The sequence below is a fragment of the Macrobrachium nipponense genome, chromosome 12, assembly GCF_015104395.2.
Source record: "Macrobrachium nipponense isolate FS-2020 chromosome 12, ASM1510439v2, whole genome shotgun sequence".
NCBI classification, from domain to species: domain Eukaryota; kingdom Metazoa; phylum Arthropoda; class Malacostraca; order Decapoda; family Palaemonidae; genus Macrobrachium; species Macrobrachium nipponense.
The window spans coordinates 83,090,171-83,113,484 of record NC_087205.1 but is presented as its reverse complement, the minus strand read 5'-3'; the positions used below and the strand labels follow the sequence as shown (position 1 = coordinate 83,113,484).

At 42.0% G+C, this 23,314-nt stretch overlaps 2 protein-coding genes across 2 annotated transcripts in view; both read right to left on the bottom strand.

Annotated features, from left to right (window-relative positions):
- The window catches only part of LOC135225036 (zinc finger protein 236-like), a gene marked incomplete at its 3' end in the record, with an annotated part of 98,632 nt that extends 77,004 nt beyond the window's left edge, over positions 1-21,628 (bottom strand). The window contains 2 exon segments of the mRNA XM_064264313.1: positions 20,852-21,016; positions 21,480-21,628.
- Positions 1-21,650, bottom strand: part of LOC135224860 (zinc finger protein 77-like) — a 21,757-nt gene extending 107 nt beyond the window's left edge. The window contains exons 1-2 of the mRNA XM_064264185.1: positions 21,480-21,650; positions 20,852-21,016 (exon numbers count right to left, since the gene is read on the bottom strand). Coding sequence (XP_064120255.1) covers positions 20,852-21,016; positions 21,480-21,650 — 336 coding nt within the window. The remainder of the gene's footprint in view (positions 1-20,851; positions 21,017-21,479) is intronic.
- Between the last annotated feature and the right edge of the window lie 1,664 nt (positions 21,651-23,314).

Here is a 23,314-nt window from a genome sequence, read left to right as displayed (position 1 = left end):
GGGAGTGAAAAAGAAGAAAAAAATTATTTAGCTTTCATTACTATAGGACCAGAATTCAGATCATCTTTATGCTTTCATATTTACAATGTTTCAAATCTGATGTAAAGATATAAAATATGAATAATACAAATATTGGTAAAGTTAACCTGTGAAGATGTGAAAGTTTACCATTAAAAATAATTTTGACAATTACTATAATAATAAGCTATATAATCATAATGAGTTTAGGATCACTATGGGCTTTCATTATAAGTCCTATTATTGACAACTTATATTTGTATTTTTATGAAGTAGAGATTTTAAAACATGAACCATATGGATGGGAGACAAATACTGTGATGTCTAGTCTACATATCCTAGAGGTAATAGAAGGCTTATTCTAAAACAAAGATATTGGAATCAAATAAAAAAAATATAGTATAAAATACGTAAATAGCAGAGGCAGTCCCCAGTCAGTGATTCGGTTTTATGGCGCTTGCCTAGCACCTTCAAATCAGTAATTTATGGTGCCATAAGAGGCTGAGTTCCAGTTATCAGTGCCTCATAACAGAGTTATGGTGCCATAACATTCCTAACAGAGGTGCCATAAGGGTGTTCGTGGTGCCGATCACCGGTTACCGGCGCCATAAACCGCCGAGTTTCAGTGAATGGCAGTTTTTGCTTACCTGCACACCCATGGGAATGGAATCCCCGCTGATAACTGGGGACTGCCTGTAGAGGGTTTTGATCCAATATAATGATTTCAAGAAATTTCATCCAATATACAGTCTGGTCCCGAATTATGCGTAATCGAATTGTGCGATTCCCCTTTTATGTGGTCGCTAGTTCTCAAAAATAGATTTTCTTTATCTGCGAAGCCGTTCAAATTCTGAGTCATGCGCCACAAAACTTATCAAATCTACTGTCTTTTCAAGTATTTTAGATGTGGGGGGGTTTGCTGGTATCTGAGAGAAGGGGTGGGGGGAATGCTTGGAGGAAAAAAACTATTATTCCTCCAAGGGGGAATGCGAGAGAAAGATTTCCTACTCAGCCATTAGCTACGACGGAAGGCTCTGCCTCACGCATTTGTGACATCATAGCGCAGTGTGTATGAATGATCACCGCCATGCGTATCATTCAGATCTGCGAAGTGTATTCTGATCATCCACATCATGCAGATTTGATCATTTATTTTTTCTATTGTTGAAATAGAAATAGGTTTTGATGAAAATGAGTAGTAAAAGTAATTAACAGTGAAGCAGATGTGTTTGAGAGAGAGAGAGAGAGAGAGAGAGAGAGAGAGAGAGAGAGAGAGAGAGAGAGAGAGAGAGAGAGAGAGAGAGAGAGAGAGAGAATTGTTCGATCTAAACTTTTCAAGAAACTGTCATTTCAAGTTGAATTTTAAATTTTTATAATTTCTTTTTAAGAAATTGTTATTTCATATCAAATTTTGAATTTTCATCAGTTCTTTTTTTATCGTAGAATAAATTTATACGAAAACAATTACATAGTGAACGTGCGGGACAAATAAATATACAGGTGCTCGTAACCAGGTTTGTTAGGCCTAAAGGGAGTGAAGACACCCATGATCCAGTCCCTGAAACCTCAAATGGTTCACAAAGCCTTCCTTAAGCAGAACTCTTCACGGAGGATGTTTGAAGGTTTTTTGGCGGAGGATAGGTAGAGGAAATTCCATCCAAAAGGTTTTTTTAGAGGATATGACTGTATCATACAGTACACTTGCAACCACTGGTGGCATTGTTTACGTGTGGGAGTTTTCACCATCCTGTGTGTAATTTAAAACTTTTTCAAGTTATTAAAACCAAAGTTTTACTTATCCATAAGAACAATTCCATATTAGAAAAAATTACAGTATAGTACATAGAAAGTATTGAAAATGGGTAGTATAAAAAGAGTTTTACTGGGTAAGTTGCCATTTGCCTAGGCCCTAATGGAATTATTCCCAAGGTGTTTTCAAAATCAGCAAATTTCCAATTCTGCAACCCTTGGATCAACCAAATTCTCGTATAATTGGGGACTGTACAGTACCAGGTATAATTTTTTATTTTTAGTATTGTGTACATATATGGAAGGAGTGACTTCATATCTTAATATCACCTTTAAGGTAAGGTGGGCAGTCAAAGTTAAGACCTCAGGTTTGTTAGCTATGAAAAATACAAACTAATTAAAAATTTGTCATTTGTTATTATGCGGAACAAAACTTCGGTCTTAACGATATGATAGACTCATACTTGGCGGGAGGTATGAGAATCATGAACTGACTGGAGGTTCAGCAAACCTGAACACTCTTTCTAGAAATGAGAGTTCTAAAGAAGAGGGTCTAAGCCTGTGAGAGGCTAGATATATGGGTATCTAAAACTCAGCCTACTGGGAGCAAACACAATGTAACGAGCCCACATTCACTGCATACATGGAAGACAAAGAGAACTATATCTGTTCAAGCAACAAACCATGTTGGTTTCATGCAAAGGGTTTATCACACCTCCTCACTCCCCTTGCTGGATGATAGGAATATGTACATATATGCTACTGAGAAACAGATTTGTATGTTGTATGGAACACAAGAAAAGTACTGTAACAGTAAGGCTGCCAAACTCACCTGCAACAAGCCAGTTCCAGTGTATGATTTGTCCAGTCTTCAACCCGCCCATAAGAATGGGAAGTGAAAAAAGGGAAAGAAAGAGACCAGTCATCTCTCTCATTCTTTCTTCCACACAATCATCTTAGGCATGATATGAATTGTCCTGGCAGGGGCACTGGATGAGCTACACAACTTGTTGGACAGCCACCAACAGACCCATGGAAAAAGTGTCAAAAGAACATGTGGGCAATATCATCTACGTAAAAGTAAGTAAAAGTGGTTTGCTGAAGCCAGGAATCAGCATTCAAAATCTTATGAACAGACAAGGTCTTCTTACAAGCCAGGGAGAAACTTATTCCTCTGATATGTGCTCTTGCATGCACAGTATTGGTGACAAAACTTGAAGAAGAAGAGTAGGCTTGCCTCACCATCTCACATAGCCAAAATGAAATGGTATTCTTGGACTTTTCTTTCTTGGCTCAGCCTGTGCTTACACAAAGTCGACGTCATCTGCATCTTAGGTGGCGAGTCCTGTCTAGATAACAAAGCAGACTCTGACAGGACAAACCAGTAACTAAAGGATTGTTGTCAACAAATTCCATCAGGGAAGGAATGAAAAAAAAAAAAAAGGCAAATCTATCACCATGAAACAAGGGATTCTGAGTCTTAGTCATGAATTCCAGGACAAATTCAAAAGCTACAGACACCCAACCCTGGTGTGTTTTACATCATAATCTAGGTCATGGAGCTCTCCAACTCTTTTCAAGGAAGCCAAAGCCAGAGGGAAAGCTGAGAATTGATGTAGTTGTTCAAATGGAGCTCCAGTGAGACTACTCAGAACCTGAGTAAGGTCCCATGCAGGAGGGTTTAGTTCCCTAGATGAAGAAGACTGCTCAAAGCTTCTGATCAACATAAGAGGTCTCCCAGGTTGAAGTGATATCCACATCTTTCAGACGTAGAACTAAACCCAAGGCAGCCCTGTAGCCTTTGATAGCAGACACAGAAAGGCATTTCTTTGTTCAAAAGAAGATCAGAAAATCCACTATTCACTGAACAGAAGTTCCGAGTGAAGACAAACCCCATCGATGACACCAATCAAGTAGACAGCTCACTTGCCCTGGTTAACAGCTGATGAAGATCTCCTGAGGTAGCAAGACATCTGAGTGACTGCTTTACAAGAAAAACCTCTCACTAGCAAGAGATACTGGACAGTCTCCAGCCGTGAAGAGATGGGACCCTAGCGACTGGTGGTACCCCTCCACGAGGTTGGTGAAGAAGGCTGAGCCAAGGAGAAATCTCTCTCAGCACCTCTGAAAGAAGAGACAGATGGTCTGGGAACCACTTTGCTTGGGGGCACAAAGGCGCTACCAGGGTCACCCTGAGATTCCTGAATTCACCACTCTGTTCAGGACATGATTGAACAGGCAGAATGGAGGGAAGGCGTACACTTCTAGATTGTCCCAAGGATGCTGAAGGGAGTCCTCCACCACAGCTAATGGATCTGGGACCACTGAACAGTAAACCTCTAGCTTCCTGTTGAAATGAGTAGTGAAGAGGTCTAACATGGGTCTTTGCCATACATGGAATAGCCTGTCCATTATGTCCTGATGCAGAGACCACTCCGTGCCTAGAACTTGACTCCGACAACTTAGCTTGTTGGCCATCACATTCCTCTTGCCCGGAATGTACCTGGCCACGAGATTCACTGAATTGTTGATCACCCACTGGTGTAATTCGACTGTCGAGTGAAGTTGGTGAGACACCAGGCCCTTGTTAGCTCACATAAGCTACCACCGTGGTGTTTCATACATAAGAATGACGGAGTGACCTACCACCCTCTCTTGAAACTCTTGAAGACCCAGGAAAGCTACTTTCAACTCCAGCATATTGATGTGGAGTTGTTAGTCCTGAAAGCTTCACGTCCCTGAGGTCAGGAGCTCTTCCAGATGCGGCAGCAGAAGGAATGAGCCTGGAAGAAGGGGAAGCAGAAGTTCTTCCACTGCACAACAGGCCAGGAGCAACACTCCAGACATGGATTGGTTATATTACAAAAATTAGAATGACACCTACTGCAAGTTGTATGGGGGTCAGTCACAGTGGAAGCTAGGAAGCTTGAGCAGGGGAACCCTGGAAGGCTGGGACACATGCGTTGATGCTTACACGACTTCTCAGATCCAATGGAGGAATCCATAATGAACTACAACACACACACAGCCACCCCAAAAACACAAGGAAAGCGGGAAAGAAAAAAATCATGGGCTTAGCGAAAAAAAAAAAAAAAGCTTGTGAGGAGGAGACCAAAAGCAATCCTCTGCTCTCCAAGGCGGTTGAAGAAAAATCAAATGTGTCACAGGGTTCAAGCATGGTTGCTGACCAGCTTCCACCTCATCTACACTTTAGATGCCGGATGCCACAGATTCCTTGTATATATAATTTTTTATTGTTTTTAACCAGTTTCCAGCTGGCACCAGAAGATTTATCCTATTGCTAAGCCCAAATGCTTGTTCAGCTTATGAACAAATCACCTTCATATCAATAAAATGGCCAATAATAGGTTTCCCTCTAAAAGGATGATAAAATGTATTATGTATTCTTATAGGAAAGTACTTACCATCAGTAAATTAAGTTTTGAAAATGAATAAAGGAGATGTCTCCTTAATTATGGCTGAAGTATTTTACACATTTCATAAGTTCTTCGTTGGACAAGTAGATTTTGCGCTCGTCTACCAATCTGGTGGTCCGAGGTTCGATTCTCAGCTCGGCCAATGCAGAATCAGAGGAATTTATTTCTGGTGTAGAAATTCATTTCTCGATATAATGTGGTTTGGATCCCACAATAAGCTGTAGGTCCCGTTGTTGCTAGGTAACCAATTGGTTTCTAGCCACGTATCTAATCCTTCAGGCCAGCCCCAGGACAGCTGTTAATCAGCTCAGTGGTCTGGTAAAACTAAGATATACTTAACTTTTTTACACATTTTATAAATACTATAGTAAACATTTAATTCTAATACTTTACTGTATGTACATTAAGGGTGCATAACCTGGAGTTTTAGAATAGTACTGTAATTAAATGAAATTGCAAAATGGAATTTTTATTATAAAATGAAATTTTATTGCATACTTACCAAACAATTATATAGCTGTAAGTTCCCTACGAATGGCAGACAATAGATTTAAAACTTCCACGGGGGCGACGCCATCGCTGAGGTAGAAGACGTCATCTCCCCCCACTCGTGGGAGCTACAGGTATAATTACCCAGGTAACATCAATTCGTTCTGCCCAGCCCTCCACCTGTGGGGAGGGAGGGCTTTAATTAATAATTGTTTGGTAAGTGTGCAATAAAATTTCATTTTATAATAAAAATTCCATTTTTATTGCAGTGTCTCACCGAACAATTATACAGCTGATTACCCATTGCAAGGATGGGGGCTGTGAATGTAAGCTTAATTCAAAAATAACATATGATTCTTGAAAAAAGACCCAAAAGCACTGTCAGTGCCTCTTGTAACTTACCTTTTAAGAGCGCTACTGCAGGGGAATACTGCCTCTGGTCGGTGCTTATCTTACATAGTAGAAGGCTTGGAGTATGACCAATGAGTGCCTCTACATGGAGTGGAAGATCCTCATAGTCATGGTGTTCACCGCTGACTCAACGAAGATACAACAAAATATTGCCCTTGCCCTGGGCTAAGACCGGAAATAACCAACATGAAAACACAACTGTCACCTACACCGAATTAAAAACCTTTACCTACCAAAACTACAACTAAAATGACTGGTGAGTACTCCACATACATTGTACCCCCAGACTTCCCTTTAACTCGTCAACCTTGATACAAGGCAAAACATAGGCTAACAGAGGGAGCAACCCCCTATGTTGTATCCCCCAACACCATGCCAGCTACTGAGAGTGGACCGAGAGACTTACAATCTACGAGCACTTTCTCAATTTCTTTCAAGTAATGCATAGTGAACACAGATTTAGACCTCCAAAAGGTACTTTGAAGGATCACTTGGATGATTTGGTGTTGGGTTTGGTCTAGGACTTGGTCGGGTGTCGTAAGGTGTCGTAAGTTCGACTGAGGCCTGACAAATGGTCTAGACCTGCCCCCTGCACAAATGTCTGTATCTCTCAAGTTACAGACATTTGTAAAGCTACAAATTTCTCTGAGCCTGGAAAGTAGGCGGGTAATGTGATGGGAACATTGGATAGAGGTAGGGTGTCTTTGAGAGGAATGGAGTAACCGAACCGGAGAACTTGGATCACCCAGGGCTCTGCCCCTCTGCGACTCCATACCTCCCAGAAGAGGCTCAGTCTGCCCCCTACCAGAGCATGAAGGACTGAAGGATCACTTGGATGATTTGGTGTTGGGTTTGGTTGAGGACTTGGTTGGGTGTCATAAGTTCTATCGAGGCCTGACGAACGATCTAGACCTGCCCCCTCGAAAGGGTTTCATATGCAAGGGCGATTCCGAGGTGGAAGGAGTCACAGTCGAGGGTTTAACTCGCTTAGAAGACTGAGCGAACAAGTCAATAGTAGACTTCTTTTCCAATGCGGAAAGCGTCTTGGCTACTGTTTCTTCGGGGAACACATGATTATCAACAGGCGAAAACAAAAGGGCAGACTTCTGAGGTGAAGCAACTCCTCTCGAAACAAAAGAACACCAGAGCTGCCTTTTCTTGAGAGTTCTGAATGCAAAAAGAGACACCATCTCATTGCAACCATCCAGACAAAACCCCAAGCCAGTCCGATGCCAGGTTCTCCTGGAGAGTAGGACAGTCCTCTATTTTCGTTGTGAGGGCTCTGATCATCCAGTCCAAGAAGCTCATAATCTCCAAAATCTTGAAAATATTCTTTACCAAATGATCCAATTCAGGTGACGTAAAGAAAATTTTTGCTGCAGCAAATGCGGACCTCCTATTTGCATCTACCAGGCCAGAGAAGTCCCCCTGAGAGGAGGCAGATACTCCCATAGAGGGGCTTCTCCGGTTACGTAGAACCTATACCTCTTCTTAATCAGTTTTGATTGAGGATAGGCGAAAGTTGCTTTCCCAGGCTCTCTCTTGAACTTCAACCAGTCCTCTACATCACGAAGTGATCGCTTAGCCGCCTTAGAAAGTACGAGCTTCGGGAGAAGAGGATCGAAATTCTTCCTTCTCATCAGGAAGATGGAAGCAGCTGACCTGGGAGCGGCTGCTATGAAGTAATCCGGGTACATGTCCAGAAGATAGCGTGAAAGCTTAGAATAGCATGAGAGAGGAATAGAGTCCGTTTCTAAGTCCTCCTCGTCATCCGAAGAGATAGGCGACAAGAGAGGGTTCTGGATTCAATTCATTATTCTTCGGACATTGTTTGCCTTCTTTCATCCAGTTCATCAGCTCCTGCAATTGTTGACATAGAGGAACTAAATTCTCATCTTCTTGAGTTGAAGTCATAGCAACTGGGGTTGTGGACTTCGAAACGATTGACACCAGAGGTCTCGCGCCAGCGAAGTATCTGTCACATGCGAAGTCGAAGGTAATCTTTTGACAGCTTGATGAGTCGAAGATCTCGACGGACTCAGAATCGCTCGTTCCACAATCGAGTTGGCGGCTGTCGCTGTCATGAGAATCCGAGGCAAAGTCCGTGTAGTGCTACACGACGGGCAAGGGTTGTCTACTTCTCTGTTCCTCTTCACAGGGGGTGGAGAGAACACCTCTTCAACAGACGTGAGGCTGAAGAATCCCGCCACTTACACTGTCTAACCGGTGACGAATCACTCGACTCTGTCGATAACTGATTACTGAACAACGCACCTTTCCAATGATGTTTAGTCAAATCCTGCTGTTGCACCACAGGATCGACGGAGGAAGTGACTGACTGTGGGCAAACCCCGACAGTCTCCCTTGAACCTCCGGTATGTCTTCTCCCCGAGGCAGGGGAGCAGGACAGGGACCTTCGTCTAAGAGAACTATCAGGACAAACAGCCACCCCCTCAGATTGCACTGCACTGACACTTTTCACTTCATAACAGTTAGGTTTATCTCAAGGCTGGCAATGGTGTCAGGAGAAACTCCTCGGGAAGTTGGCAAGGGAGTTACAGGTGCGGGAGTAGGAGGACTCAACATCGGAGACATAATAAGAGGAGAAGAAGAAGGGATATGAGCAGGTGCTTCGATAGAAGAAGCAGAAGAAGCTATGCTAGTCTTACTTTCAGCTCTGAAAGCTGCTGTCCTCTTCCCATCCTTAATTACCTTCCCCTAGTGAGAAACAAAAACTTTCCACTGTTGTTCACTCCAATCCTTGCATTCATCACAAGTAGACTCTCTAGAGCACTCACAACCCCTACACTCGTTGCACTTAGTGTACGAATCATATGTTGGTTTAGCTAACCTAGTTTTGCACCCTCTGGCACAAAACCTAACTCCTGAAGGTCTAGAGTCCGACATGATGGTAAAGCCACAAAATTGCAGAAAAGAAATTCAGCTAACTAGCTTCAATTCCACAAAACACGAAGTTGAATATTTCACCGATACTGGTAAGAAATACTTCCCAACAAATGAAGAAAATGTCTGTATCGACCACCGAAGTTCACCAGAAGTCAGTAGAGAACGAATTTATGTTACCTGGGCAATTGTACCTGTAGCTCCCTCAAGTGGAGGGAGATGATGTCACCTACATCAGCGATGGCAGCGTCACCGCGAAAGTTTTGAATCTAATGTCTGCCATTCATAGGGAACCTACAGCTGTGTAATTGTTCGGTAAGACCCTGCAATAAAATATTATTTTCTCAACAAGTAATATTATATATTTCCTTTCCCGTAATACTGTTTGTCTTTTACCACAATACCAGGTATCATGATGGAATATTGAAAGAATTATTGCAATTACAGACGGCCCACAGTTAATGCCGCAATCGCTCAGCGGCGAATCGGTTTTACAGCTGTCGTCAAAAATATTAATTAAAAAAATAAGGCATTTTAAGGTATTTTTACGGGACAATTTTCAGTTAACGGCGCCGCTAGCGCCGTTGTCTAACGAGTTCATACATTTGTACAAATGACGTTCAGACCATAAAGGTTATGCAAATTATATTAACAAATTTTATGGAGAGTTATTACATACGTATTAGGGTAAAATATATGCCTCTGACACTGTTCTATGCCAGAAATATTGAGTTACATGAGTGCAAATTTAGCTATGGATGTGTCAATTTATAAATGTTCATGCTTTTATGTTTAAAATGTGTATGAAAATGTATTACGTAAAGGGTATTTCTGGGCTCAGCTCGTGTCGCTGCGCGAAATATCCTTTAATCTATTATTTCTAGGGTAAATGTACTAACACATACCAGAGAATAAATAAAATAAAGAAAAAGGTCAGTATAACTGACTCGCTCACCCTCCAGGAGGGTGTGCGGTATGAACACTAGGCAGTGAGACCACTACCACGAGCCAAATGCCAATAGAAATCTCCCACTACAAAAACCCTCCAAGAGGGGAGCCGACCCACAGAGTGGAGCAGCTCGTACTACTACTACTCCATCCCATGCTGCCGACTGCTGCGCCTCTGGTGGCCATCCTTTTCAGTTAGCGCACACGAGTCACACGTGTTATTTTTTTCTCTGTGTTTTTTGTGCCCTTTCATTGGATTATCTATAATGGAGCGTGCAGCTATCGCAGCAGCTAAGTTAAGTACTCAGTATTTATGGTTAGTTGTTTTTTCCGGCCCTGGGACAGTATTTGCCGTTTTTTTAGGTATAAATACGAACTCGGGGTCGAAGCATGGCAGCATGTGGTTCTGCCTCGTGGTGGGTTCGTTCTTGGTCTCCCATACCTAGAACATCCCCTTATTTATGTACGCTCTATATTATTATCCGCTTTACTTAGGGTACTGTCTACTCAGGTTTGTCATGCATGCATGTCTTTTACCTTATGTAGGCTTCTTCTATCCAGACCCTAGTCCCGGCGGTCTTAGTATCGGCCTCTGACTAGCTTTGAGTGGTAGACTTGCCTTCGGGTTAGTCGTACACTCCTGGATTTTTTCTCCTGCTATATTGCCTTCTTTCTTTCATTTTATTTTATTTATACTATGTATTTTGTTATAGTTAGGTTAGTTAGGCGTCTGGCTTAGCCTAGGTCCTGGCTCAGTGAGCCTATTACTTACCGCTCATCAGTTCGGTTGCTTCACCCTATAGCATCTCTGCTGATCAGTTGGTTTTGGCCCAGTGGGCCTATATGCTACCGCTTTTCAGTTCAGTTGCTTCCCGATAGCATCTCTCTGATCAGTTGGTTTGTCCTAGGCTTAGTTGTCTTATTTTGGTCTTACCGCCTCGTGGTCACTACGTGATCACGGGACAGCCAGACGCCTGCCCAGTCACCCTTCCCCCCCCTCCCGCTCTTCCATAGAGTCGGGCGGGGGTGGGTCGGTCTGCCCATGCTCGCTCCGCATACCCGAGCCTGCCTCCCTCTCTCCCCTCAGGCGGAGGGGCTAGGGAGTCGGGACAGACCCAGACTGGTCTCGACCTCTCCGGCTTCTCGGTCCGGCCGGGTGGTACGTAGTGGGGGGTACTGGCCTTTCCCCCCCTCCGTTGCTACCTTGTCGCTCCGTGCTAGCTCGAGCCTGTATGTCTTCTCGCCCTTTCCCACTAAAAAAAAGATAGTATCACACCTTACTAGGGCTCCTTCCTGAGGCCCGGCAGTCCTAGGTATCCAGCGGAAAGATGTTAGTCCACCCAGTAGAGTGGACCGGAACATACAGTGGGTCACTGCTAACCTTACCGTATTGCTGAGTTACTACACTCCGCTACGCACTGGACTTGGTCCGGTTCGTTTGTGTTTTAGGTTTAAGTTAACTTTAAGTTTATCTTAAGTACCTTAAACCACCCCCCCTCCCTTACATGTCTTACCGGATCTCTCCGGGATTATAGCCTATTCAGGCGATGCAGGGAGGGGTTATGCCCAATTTTTTTCCGAGCTCCGGCATGCAACGGAGTTCTTCTGTCCTTTAGTCTGTAAGTGATGCTTTTTAAGATACTCATGTGTCTTTCCACTTACAGGCCACCAACTGTGACATCCGGGATGCGCCGCCCACCACTTCAGGACCCATGTGGACACGAAGTTTGCCGGTCCCATGCTCCATGCGCGACTCCGCACGGGGACATCCAGGTCTGGTACCATGAGAACGTGTACCATATGTTGACGATCTGGTGAGCCAGCTTTTGGAAGGGGTAAGTAGCCATCTCCAGTAGCTGCTCCGCTTCTATTTTAGTGCTTAAGTTTTCATCATTCACTTTAACTTAAGGCATCTAGTTTAAGTTATACTTTAAGTTTTAGTTTTAAGTGATTCTTAAATCTAATTTACGCCCTCTCTTCCAGGCGCCGGCAGTAAGGGATACCGCACTGGCTACCCTGCGGGCCTGGGTCGGCGGTTTTGGGAAGAACGCCGCCAAGGGTATGCCCTACATCCTGGAGAAACGGTTGGCAGGTATTAATCTTCCCGGAGGCAAGGCGACAGGATACGTCGACCCGGTAGAGGCGGCCCCGACTATCGCCTTCATCCAACAACAGCTGGCTGCCTCATTAACTGATCAAGACCAGGATATCTCCACGGACGTCGCGACCCTAGATATTAATGTTGAACCTATGGTAGGTGTAGACGACCTGTTGGTCGAGGTAGGTAAGGTGGACACCCCCAAGGGTCACCCTTGGGCGTAACTGTTTCTTCTATCCTGCAACCTCTCCATCCTTCCAAGCTTTACGGGTGATGAATTATATTCTCCCTCCTGACGCTTCGGTTAGACCTAAGGTCAAGGGTAAAGTGATGACCTTGACTAAGACGTCATCGTCGTCTAAGAAGACGACCTCGCTTCATCCTCCTCCCGTAAGTCTCCGGCTGGGAATCCCGGAGCAGACAGGTCTAAAGCTTCTAGCTCCGGCTCTAAGTCCTCGAGGAGTAAATCCTCCAGAGAGAGATCTCGCACTCCGGCAGAGTCACCAGTTTCCGATACCTTGGTTCCGATTCAGAGCCTCCCCTCCACCTCCGCAGCAGCTCCGGCTTTGGACTCCAATGCTGGCCTGTTGCAACAGGTGGGCGACCTGGTTGGGTCCCTAAAGAGTAGTATGGAACAAATGATCTCTCGTTGTCGGATAGGATTACTTCCATCCAAGACTCCATTATAGCCGGGCTGAGAGAAGCTCCTCTACCCGCTCCTCCACTTTCCAAACACAAGTGGAACTCAGCTTCCTCCGTATGACTCACTACCTCCGTTCTCTTATGAACAACCCATGGAGAGTAGCGTCATACGCCCCCTTCCAGGACGGTCTCATCTCTATACCGGAGTTTGGGACTCGAAGAATAGAGGACTTCGAGTTCTACCCGGAAGACCTCCAGCCTCCGTTCATAGGCTACGCAAGGCTCACACCTTCGGCTATGGTTCGGGACGATAGGGTACCAAAGGAGACAGTCCTCTATTCACGAGACCAGGCTCAGAGAGAATGGCTCAGGTGTTTAGAGGACATGGATTGTTCTAATACCAAGATACAACCTTTTAAGAGTCCCTTTACCATTTTCACAATGGATGAGAGTACCCCAGCTCCCGTTCCTGACCAAGATCGCAAGGTCGACCATCCCAGCGGCCCAGAAGGGGGAACCCATACCTCAGTTGAAGGAAGCAGATCCCACATCTCCGTTACTCCCCTCAGTTGGAGAATTGTGGGAAGACTTGCCGAAACACATTCTCAGCTGGCAAACTCAAACGGACTGTGCTATGGAGCAGTTTGGTGAAAAGCTACCCAGGCTCCCAGATAGCCTTATTCAGGCTGAATTTGACGCGAAAATCGCGACTAGCCAGATCAATTAACTCTATGGCTATGACCGAGTAGCAACCATGGCCTATGGATCAGAACCGTTTTTATTTTTAAGCTCATGACCAAATCCCTGACTCAAACGGTACAGTCAGATATGTTTGAGTTTGCCACTGCTAGAACGAATTGTAGGAAGCATGTCCTACAAGAGGCAACCATTCGGCATGAGCCGAATAGGTTACTCTCGTCTAACATCTGGGGAGCAGATCTCTTCCCAGAAGCTATGGTAAAGGAAGTCCAGTCAGAGGCTACGAGGTTGAACCAGAGCCTTAAGGACCGTTGGGGCCTTACGGCTAAGAGGAGGCAAGACCTGACAGCTAAAGGTAAGGACAGAGGAAACCCAGGCGTTTCCAAACCTTACCAGAAAAAGCAACCACGCTTTCCTCAGCAAGTTACAGCGGTGCCATTAGTGCAGACAGCCCAACCTTCCACTTCTAAGGGTCAATCACAGCCAATTTGATGTGATATCCCCTCAGCCTCAGCCTCCACCTCTTACGCCATCTCTCCAGCTTACAATCAAGCCTTCGAGAGTCAAGCTTCACAGAAGTATGACGCTCGGGTAAGGGAGGCAGAGGTAAGCGGTCCTTTCGTGGGAGAGGATCGGGGAGGCCCCTTTAATAGGGGAAAGCACTTCAGAGGAGGCCGAGGCGGTTACCAGAACCAATGAAGAACTTCAGGTAGGAGGGAGCTGTTTCACTTTCGCCACCGGTGGAACTTCAGCGAAAGGGCTCAGAGCATAGTGTCAAAGGTTCTGGGTTGGAGGCTGGTTGACGAACCCCACCTCCAGCCAGACCTTTTCCGTCAACTTCCTTCCAAAGAATTGACAGAGTACGCGGAGGACCTCCTTCAGAAAGGAGCTATAGCGAGAGTCAAGAGATTAAAATTTCAAGGTCGCTTGTTCAGCGTGCCAAGAAGGCTCACAAAAAAGAAGGGTAATCTTAGACTTGTCCCGCTTAAACTTAGCCATCCTCCGCTGCGACAAGTTCAAGATGCTCACGATCTCACAGGTGCGGACCTTACTTCCCCGTGGGGCGTCACCACCTCTATCGATCTTACAGACGCCTACTATCATATCCCTATTGCAAGACACTTCCGTCCGTATCTGGGTTTCAAGATAGGAGACCAGACATTCTCCTTCAAGGTAGTTCCCTTCGGACTCAACGTGGCACCAGAGTGTTCACGAAGCTAGCGGAAGTAGGTAGTGCAACAACTCAGATCACAAGGGATTATGGTAGTAGCGTATCTCGACGATTGGTTGATCTGGGCCCCAACAGTCGAGGAATGCAACAGAGCTACACTGAAAGTGATTCAGTTCCTGGAATATCTAGGCTTCAAGATAAACAGGACCAAATCAAGACTCACTCCAGAGTCAAACTTTCAGTGGCTGGGCATTCAATGGAATCTATCCTCCCACACTCTGTCGGATTCCATCAACCAAAAGGAAAGAAATAGCGAAGTCAGTCAAGCAATTTCTAAGTCACAAAACTAGCGTCAAGGAGAGCTCAGGAAAGGATCCTGGGTTCTCTCCAGTTTGCATCAGTGACGAACGTCTTAATGAAAGCCAAACTGAAAGACTAACCAGAATCTGGCGCTCGCGAGCAAATGTCAGGTCCAGGGACAAAACTATCCTCAGTGCCTCTGATTCAAAGAATCGACTCCGGCCGTGGGCGAAAGTCAAGAATTTGTCAGTGTCAGTACCCCTTCAGTTCCCTCCACCAGGGATCACCATCCACACAGACGCGTTCCTTAAGCGCTGGGGAGGGTATTCCCAGGTCAAAAAAGTTCAAGGGACTTGGTCACCTCAGTTCCGTCATTCCATATAACGTACTGGAGGCAATGGCAGTGTTCTTGACTCTAAAAAGGTTGCGCCCACAAAGTACTCCACATAAGCTAGTCTGGACAGCGCAGTGGTAGTACATTGTATAAACAGAGGAGGCTCCAAGTCACGTCATCTAAATCATGTCATGATAGCCATCTTCTCCCTGGCAGGACAAGTTCAGTTGGCATCTTTCCTCCACTCACATAGCTGGAGTGAGAAACGTCATAGCAGACGCCCCGATCCCCCCCCCCGATCCCGATCAGTGCCCCTAGAGTCGGAATGGTCACTGGACAACAGTTCGTTCCAATGGATCCTTCAAAGAGTCCCAGGGCTACAGGTGGATCTCTTCGCATCTCAAGCGAACCACAAACTACCGTGTTATGTAGCCCCCAACCTGGGACCCTCATGGCCTATGCCACGGACGCCCTGGCTCTAGACTGGAACAACTGGGAGAAGATTTATGTCTTCCCTCCAGTGAATCTCCTCATGAAAGTATTGAACAAACTCAGGACATTCAAGGGTCAAGTGGCTCTAGTAGCCCCAGACTGGCCGAAGAGCAACTGGTATCCTCTAATTTTGGAGCTGGGCCTTCGTCCTCTTCGGATCCCCAGTCCCAGGCTCTCCCAGTCAGTACAAACGAAGACTGTGTTCGCTTCCTCAGGGATTCTCAAAACCCTAACTTTATGGATTTCATGAAGTTTGCGGCAAAAAGAGATGCGAATATTGACCCTCAGAATATTCTCTTCTTGGAATCCGATAAAAGGGATTCAACTTTGAGACAGTATGATGCTGCTGTCAAAAAGTTAGGCAATCTTCCTGAGAGAATCAGATATTAGAATCATGACAGTTAATTCAGCTATATCCTTTTCAGATCCTTATTTGAAAAAGGTTTAGCAGCTAGCACGATTACGACAAACAAGTCAGCTTTGAAAAAGATATTTCAATTTGGATTCAACATAGACTTGACGGATTCCTACTTCTCGTCTATTCCTAAGGCATGTGCTAGACTTAGGCCTTCTGTAAGGCCTACGTCAGTTTCATGGTTCTTAAACGATGTTCTAAAACTGGCTTCAGAAACCGATAATGACACATGCTCGTTTATAATGCTCTTAAGAAAAACCCTATTTTTATTAAGCTTAGCTTCAGGAGCAAGAATTTCAGAACTGTCGGCTTTATCCAGGGATCCGGATCATATTCAATTCCTTCCCACAGGGGAAGTCCTACTTTCTCCGGAACGTAGCTTTTTAGCAAAGAATGAAGATCCTTTGATGAGGTGGGAACCTTGGAAGGTACTACCCCTTCCACAAGATGTATCCCTTTGCCCAGTTTCAACCTTACGAGCCTTTCTGTCCAGGACCTCCTCATCTTCATCGGGTCCCCTCTTTAAGAGGGAAAAAGGTGGAACTTTATCCATTAAAGGCATCAGGCAACAAATCCTGTACTTTATTAAGCAAGCCAATCCTGACTCTTTCCCGAAAGCACATGATGTCAGGGCAGTAGCCACCTCAATTAATTATTTTCAACATATGAACTTCGATGAGTTGAAAAAGTATACCGGATGGAAATCGCCGACAGTGTTCAAACGTCACTACCTTAAGTCCTTGGAAGCTCTGAAATTTCCAGTCAGTAGCAGCGGGTAACATAGTTTCCCTGACTCTAGCTAATTTGTAGTAGAAGATTCAGTCCTCCTTTCTACCTGCCTCACCCAACAGTTCGTCTATTCCTGCCTTGTTCATTTGCATTCACCTTGTGTCTTAGCTGCTTTTATGATGGTGTAGTGGGTGCCCCTTATTGTTTTGCTAGGGACACTCACAGATGATTATAAACATTGATCTCATGGATGTTACCCCCTTATTTTTATGCTAGGGGATACATCGTATCATAATGGTTACGGGTTTGGGCTTTTGTATATTAAGTCATATACATTCCTTTATATATTATCATTGTTGATTGTTTTGTTTATCGGTTTTATATTAATTGTATTATGTTTTTGATACATGCTTTTACACAGATATCATTTGATACATGTAAGCATTTTACCTGTATATATGTAAATTACCTTATGTTAAGAAACATGATTAGAATTAAGCGTAATTTAAGCATATTTTTCTAATTTTATATCACTGTGTATATGTATCTTTTTAGCAATTATATTCCCTTTATATTTATTTTATCTTTTATTTGAGACCTATTCTGATTTATTTTATTACTTTTGTTTACAATCTTGTGCTATTTCTCTGGTACGATTTCGCGCAGCGACACGAGCCTGAGCGCCCAGAAAAGGGATTTTGACGTAAGGAAAAATCTATTCTTGGGCGATTGGCTCGTGTCGCCAGCGAAATCCCACCCTACCCATCCTTCGCCCAAGATTGTCTGCTAACTTCAGGATGGGCCACCAGAGGCGCAGCAGTCGGCAGCATGGGATGGAGTAGTAGTAGTACGAGCTGCGCCACTCTGTGGGTCGGCTCCCCTCTTGGAGGGTTTTTGTAGTGGGAGATTTCTATTGGCATTTGGCTCGTGGTAGTGGTCTCACTCGCCTAGTGTTCATACCGACACCCTCCTGGAGGGTGGGTGAGCGAGTCAGTTATACTGACCTTTTTCTTTATTTTATTTATTCTCTGGTATGTGTTAGTACATTTACCCTAGAAATAATAGATTAAAGGATATTTCGCTGGCGACACGAGCCAATCGCCCAGAAATAGATTTTTCCTTACGTCAAAATCCCTTTTTTATTTCCGCACAGAAATATGATACAAAGGCAGCTTTTGAAATTGCCCTTCACGTTATCAAATGCGATGTTTTTTCATGTTCTTTCTTGTGAGCCGCCGCCTGCCGCACTTCCGAAAATATCAAGTTAAAAAACTGCAAATTAGCGATCGATGTGTCGATTTTATAAAAGTTCATGCTTTTATGATTAAACTGTGTATGAAAATGTATTACGTATAGGGTATTTTCATTTCTGTGCAGAAATATGATATAAAGGCAGCTTTTGAAAGTGCTCTTCAGGTTATCATATACAATGCTTTTTCATGTTTGTTCTTGTAAGCCGCCACCTGCCACTCCTCTGAAAATATCAAGTTAAAAAGAGTGCAAATTTAGTGATCGATGTGTCGATTTTTTAAATGTTTGTTTTTATGTTTAAAATGTGTATGAAAATATATTACGTATAGGGTATTTTTTTTTCTTTTTTACATAAATATGATACAAATTAAGGCAGCCTTTGTAACTACGCTCCACGTTGTCAGGGGATGCTTTTTCATGTTAGTTCTTGTCCGCCACTGTTCCGAAAAATGCATTGCGTTATTTTATTAATTATGCATCTTTTCCATAAATCCTTTAAAAAGTTATACATTACTTCACTGTATCCAATAATATTGTAAGTATTCTCACATTATTGTATTATAAAATACTACGGCAAATCTAAGCCAGTATTCCGCGGAAGCGGCCAATGTAGCTTGAAATCAGCTGATGGCGAATACAAGTTTGTTTCGCCATAACGCAATTCTGAGCGAATTCTCATGCTTCTGGTTAGCATAAACGAATATCTAGATACTTGACTTATATGAGACAAGGTTATTTTTCCTTATACAACATGTTTTTTAGGTGGAAATATGAATTGAATATGTCTCGTTGTGGAATGAACTACTTTTTTTTATTTTTTTTTTGTTAACAGATTACGTTGGCGCCATGTTTATTGCGTAAAAAAATTATGTGATTCCATTCGCAATTCTCCTTTATATCATTGTAATACGACCTTTACGTTATTTATCTTATATCGGCGTGAAACCAACAGTAAAATGTTTTCTTTCAAGCATAGTAGTTTTGATTAAAATGATTTTATCTCAATTTTATCTACAGTTGTGTTTGATGGCATACGTTTAATGAAGTTTTATCCTTGTTGCCGATGTACGATAATAGTCATAAGCAGCTTGAACAGTTTTCTCAGCTTCAGTTATAACTAGGTTTAGATTTAACAATATATTTCCCAATTGATCTTTGATCTATATTGATCTTTGATCTATAGCAAATAAAGTTATTACATTAAGATATCTCAGTTCTATTCTATACATAACGCCATTTATAAAGTTAGGCTATTGTAACTTGGTCTCTCATAAAATCGGACTATCGTAAGACAAATTATCGTAACTTGAACACTACAGCTACTTGTACACTGTATAAACCTTATTATATCTTTACATACTCTAGACACCCAAAGGATTAAAGCTAGGCTTTTTTCACTTTACTGTATTTATAATGGTATAATGTACTGTACAGTACTACTGTACAGTAAATTCTATATTACTATAACAGTGGTCCCCCCCGTAATTTCGCGGGGGATGCGTACCAGGGGGGGGGGAAAAAAACCCCCCCGCCGTGAATAGTTAGAACCCGCGAATGTTTGGAACCCCTATAAAAATGCTAAAAACAGCCTATTTTGTTAATTAAAACTCAAGAAAAACCCACTAAAAATTTTCCTACATGGTTTTTTAATAGTTTTATCACAAAAAGTGCATTTTATGATGAAATTCATCAAAAAAACCAGGAATTTGTGGATATTATCATAGAAAAATACCGCGAATGCCTGCGAATTTTCCGCAAATAATGCAGGGAGGAAACGTTCCCGAGAGAAATCCGCGAATGTGTGAGTCCGCGAATCTGGAGAACGCGAATACGGGGGGTCCACTGTACTGCATAAATATAATTTTACTTATTGTGCCATTGTGGGATTACGGCGCCTTTGACTGGTCTAGAGTTTCGAAAGGTGTGCAGAGGCCGTAGGCTTCAAAATCGCTTAGCGTCAAAAATCACTTAGCGTCAGCGGCTAGGAACGGAGCCCCTGTATTACCCTTTTTGCTTGTTTTGGAGTCCATCATTGTCATGATATTACTGTTATTCTCAGTTTTCCCCTTCATAGTAATTATTTAGCTTGCCTTTACCTTTATTGCTTCGTTTCTCTGTTCTTCCCCTATTTTGCTTTTCTGAGTCTTATACTGGCTTCATAATCTTACATTTTTCTATTATTCATGTAATAATTCATTTCAATTGAATTTTAATATCACTAATAATCTATCTCAACTGATAAACAACAGCTTTAATTCCTTAGTTTTTCCAATAAAAGGAGATAATATTCTCAAGCAACAGCTGTAATTTATGTGTAAATATCTAGAAATAGCCTTGTTACTGCCTGTTGTCCAACAAATGGATATCAATTTTACATAATAATGCAACTCTTTAGCACTGCATCTTTTCCAGCAAGTGGGTACATATCTTTCATCTGTACCAAAGTATATTTAGTTTTTATAGACCGAAAAGCAATGATTGCATTTGATTTAAATAGTTACATACCATGTTAATATCTTTACAATGAATAGGCATGCTTGAAAAAAATAATACTAGAAAATATTATATACTACATGTAGTATAAATTAAATATACATGAATGAAAACAAAACCACAATAAACTTTCTTTTTGCATTTAGTGATTCACATTTAATCAAGAAAATAGACATCAAAATCAGTGACAAATCTATGATAAAAAACCAAAAATAAGTAGTAATTTACTGTATTTATTACTAATAGGTTTTCACTTCACATTGAAACTTACGACTGATATGAATTCTTCTTGGCATATTTCACATATGACAGATTCATCTTCTTCGTGAAGCGACAAATGGTTCTTAAATGAAGCCAAACGTCTAAATGTTTTGTCACACTCAGGGCAAACCAACTTCTCTGTAGAATGCAGGGCTTCATGCAAACGTAAGTTTTTCTGCAATGGAAAGCATATCTAGTAATGTAATGTTAAACACAATATATTGTAGATAAAATTTAATTTAGGTTTAGTTATAGATGTAAGACTTCATAAGTAGTATCACTAAAAATTCTTTGTAATATACTATGCCACTGAATGCAGTTTTCGGTTGAACTGCTATTGGATATGTTGGCTACAGACATCAAACAATGATGATTAGAACTTTTGTTACAAAGCCATTCACCAATACAATATAGGTTTCTCTTGTTTGATTTAACTTTTAAAATGAAGTACAGCACAGAGAAAGAGATATCAGTCAGTTAAAATATAAGTCTCAAAGGAACAACAAAATTCCAGACAAAACTGTGAGACTGACTCTTAGCTGCTGAGAAAGAAAAGACTTAAATAGAGTGGAACCATAACTATCCATTAATTGAAGACAAATTACAGATACTGTACCCTAGTTGGTTAAGACACTTACCTGCACATTAAAGGATTTATCGCATTCAAAACACTGATATGGTTTATCTTCCTGATGCTTCTTTATATGCTGCTTATACTGAGGCCACTTCTTGATAGTAAGGCTGCACACTTCACAGGTAAAAGGTCCTTTATTTATTGGTGGCTCCACATTCTGTTGTAAATAGCACATGGTTTTCCCATGACAAAAATATCATATAAAATGTATTTGAAAACTATGATACCCAAAATATGCTATAAACCTTTTAAAGTAAATAAGCAATGAGCAAAATTTCAATTACATATGAAATCTAAGTTCATCAGTTGTTTTCAGTTATATGCTCTAAAGTTTCTAAACAAACAAGTGAAAATGCAGACAGAATTTTGGGGAACTAGACTGATTTATTCATAAGTGTATAATTATTGTACATTCAATTGTCAGTCATATGAGGTGTTTCTAGCTTATATCCACTTCAGCTATTTTTACTGATGTATGACCAAATTAGAAAAACTAAAAAAATAATAAAGGGTGATAACTACAAAAAAAAAATTATGAAGTATTTTAAAGTCAATCCAAAATTTATTCCCCATATTAATGTTGTACATCAGTTAGCCTAAAAAAAAAAAAAAAAAAACTTTCAACAGGTTATTTCGATAGGAGCTGAATATCACAAAAATTGTGAGGTATTCTTGGTTTCTCCTGCCTGAGTAGTAGTATAGGAATAAATGCATCACAGAAGAAAGATGCTCCTTACACACAAACATCATCAGTTAAATTGTCAATATAAATTCCTAAATATTCTCTAATATCATGCCTATTCTTAAAAGACCAAAATAAAATCATTTCCTGTCTTACACAGATACACACCTCTTCTTTATTTAGGGTAAACACCCAGCTGGAGCAGAATTGAAACTTAATGGTTGGTTATGAGTGAAATCATCCACATTTCCCTTAGTCAGACACCCTCATCCTTAATTCTGTCTAAAGATCATATATGTGTCAACTGAATGAGGCTGAGAGGACACTTCTAATAAACATATAAAGCAATTCTCCAAAAAAGAATACATTTTTAGAAATTCAAAAACATTTAACAAAGCCTATTTGTGTCTTAATGAAAAATCCCAAACACAAAAGTAGAAATCAAGAAGGCTGGCTGCTGTAGGCAGGTTAGCACATAAATTTACGGTTTCCATAGGTCCAAGTAATTAGCTTCTCAGATTTGTAGTCTGTAATAAGAAAAAAGAATAGTGGAGGTGGGAGGATGGGCAATACAGTATAATTCATTTTAAATGCTTGTACTGCAAAAAGTAGCTTTTACCTTTGAAAAGCACTTTGCTCCACCACAAATTTATTAGTTATAACAAAGCCCAAATATCAACTCAAGTGGGAGGAAGCTGCCAAATATAAATGTCAAGGGACCTAAAAGAATACAAGGGAGCTTATTGTAACAGAAGTGCAAGGAATCCGCAGTGACATGGACCGTCTTGGTAAAGAATCACTGGCAAGGTGGTAACCAGCAGAATCCTGCCACCACTGAAAATCCTTTTGTGCTTCCATTTAAATACCCTAAAAAATCATCATGCTGTACATGTTTGTTGACTTTGGACCAATTTCTTGCAAGAGGCAAGATTGTCAATGGACCAGTGCCATATCTTTGCTGGGACAACTGGTCTCTGAAGAAACTTCTGCCCATATAATGCAGTATTTGAAGGCTTCCAGGCCTTTGACAGATTAATAAATGCAGTCTTTGAAGCCTTCCAAGCCTTTGACAGATTCTACAAACACTTACAGTAACATTGCAAAAATGACATCTCCCCTGATAAAGAGGAGGAATAAGTTGATATTTGCTAACTCTT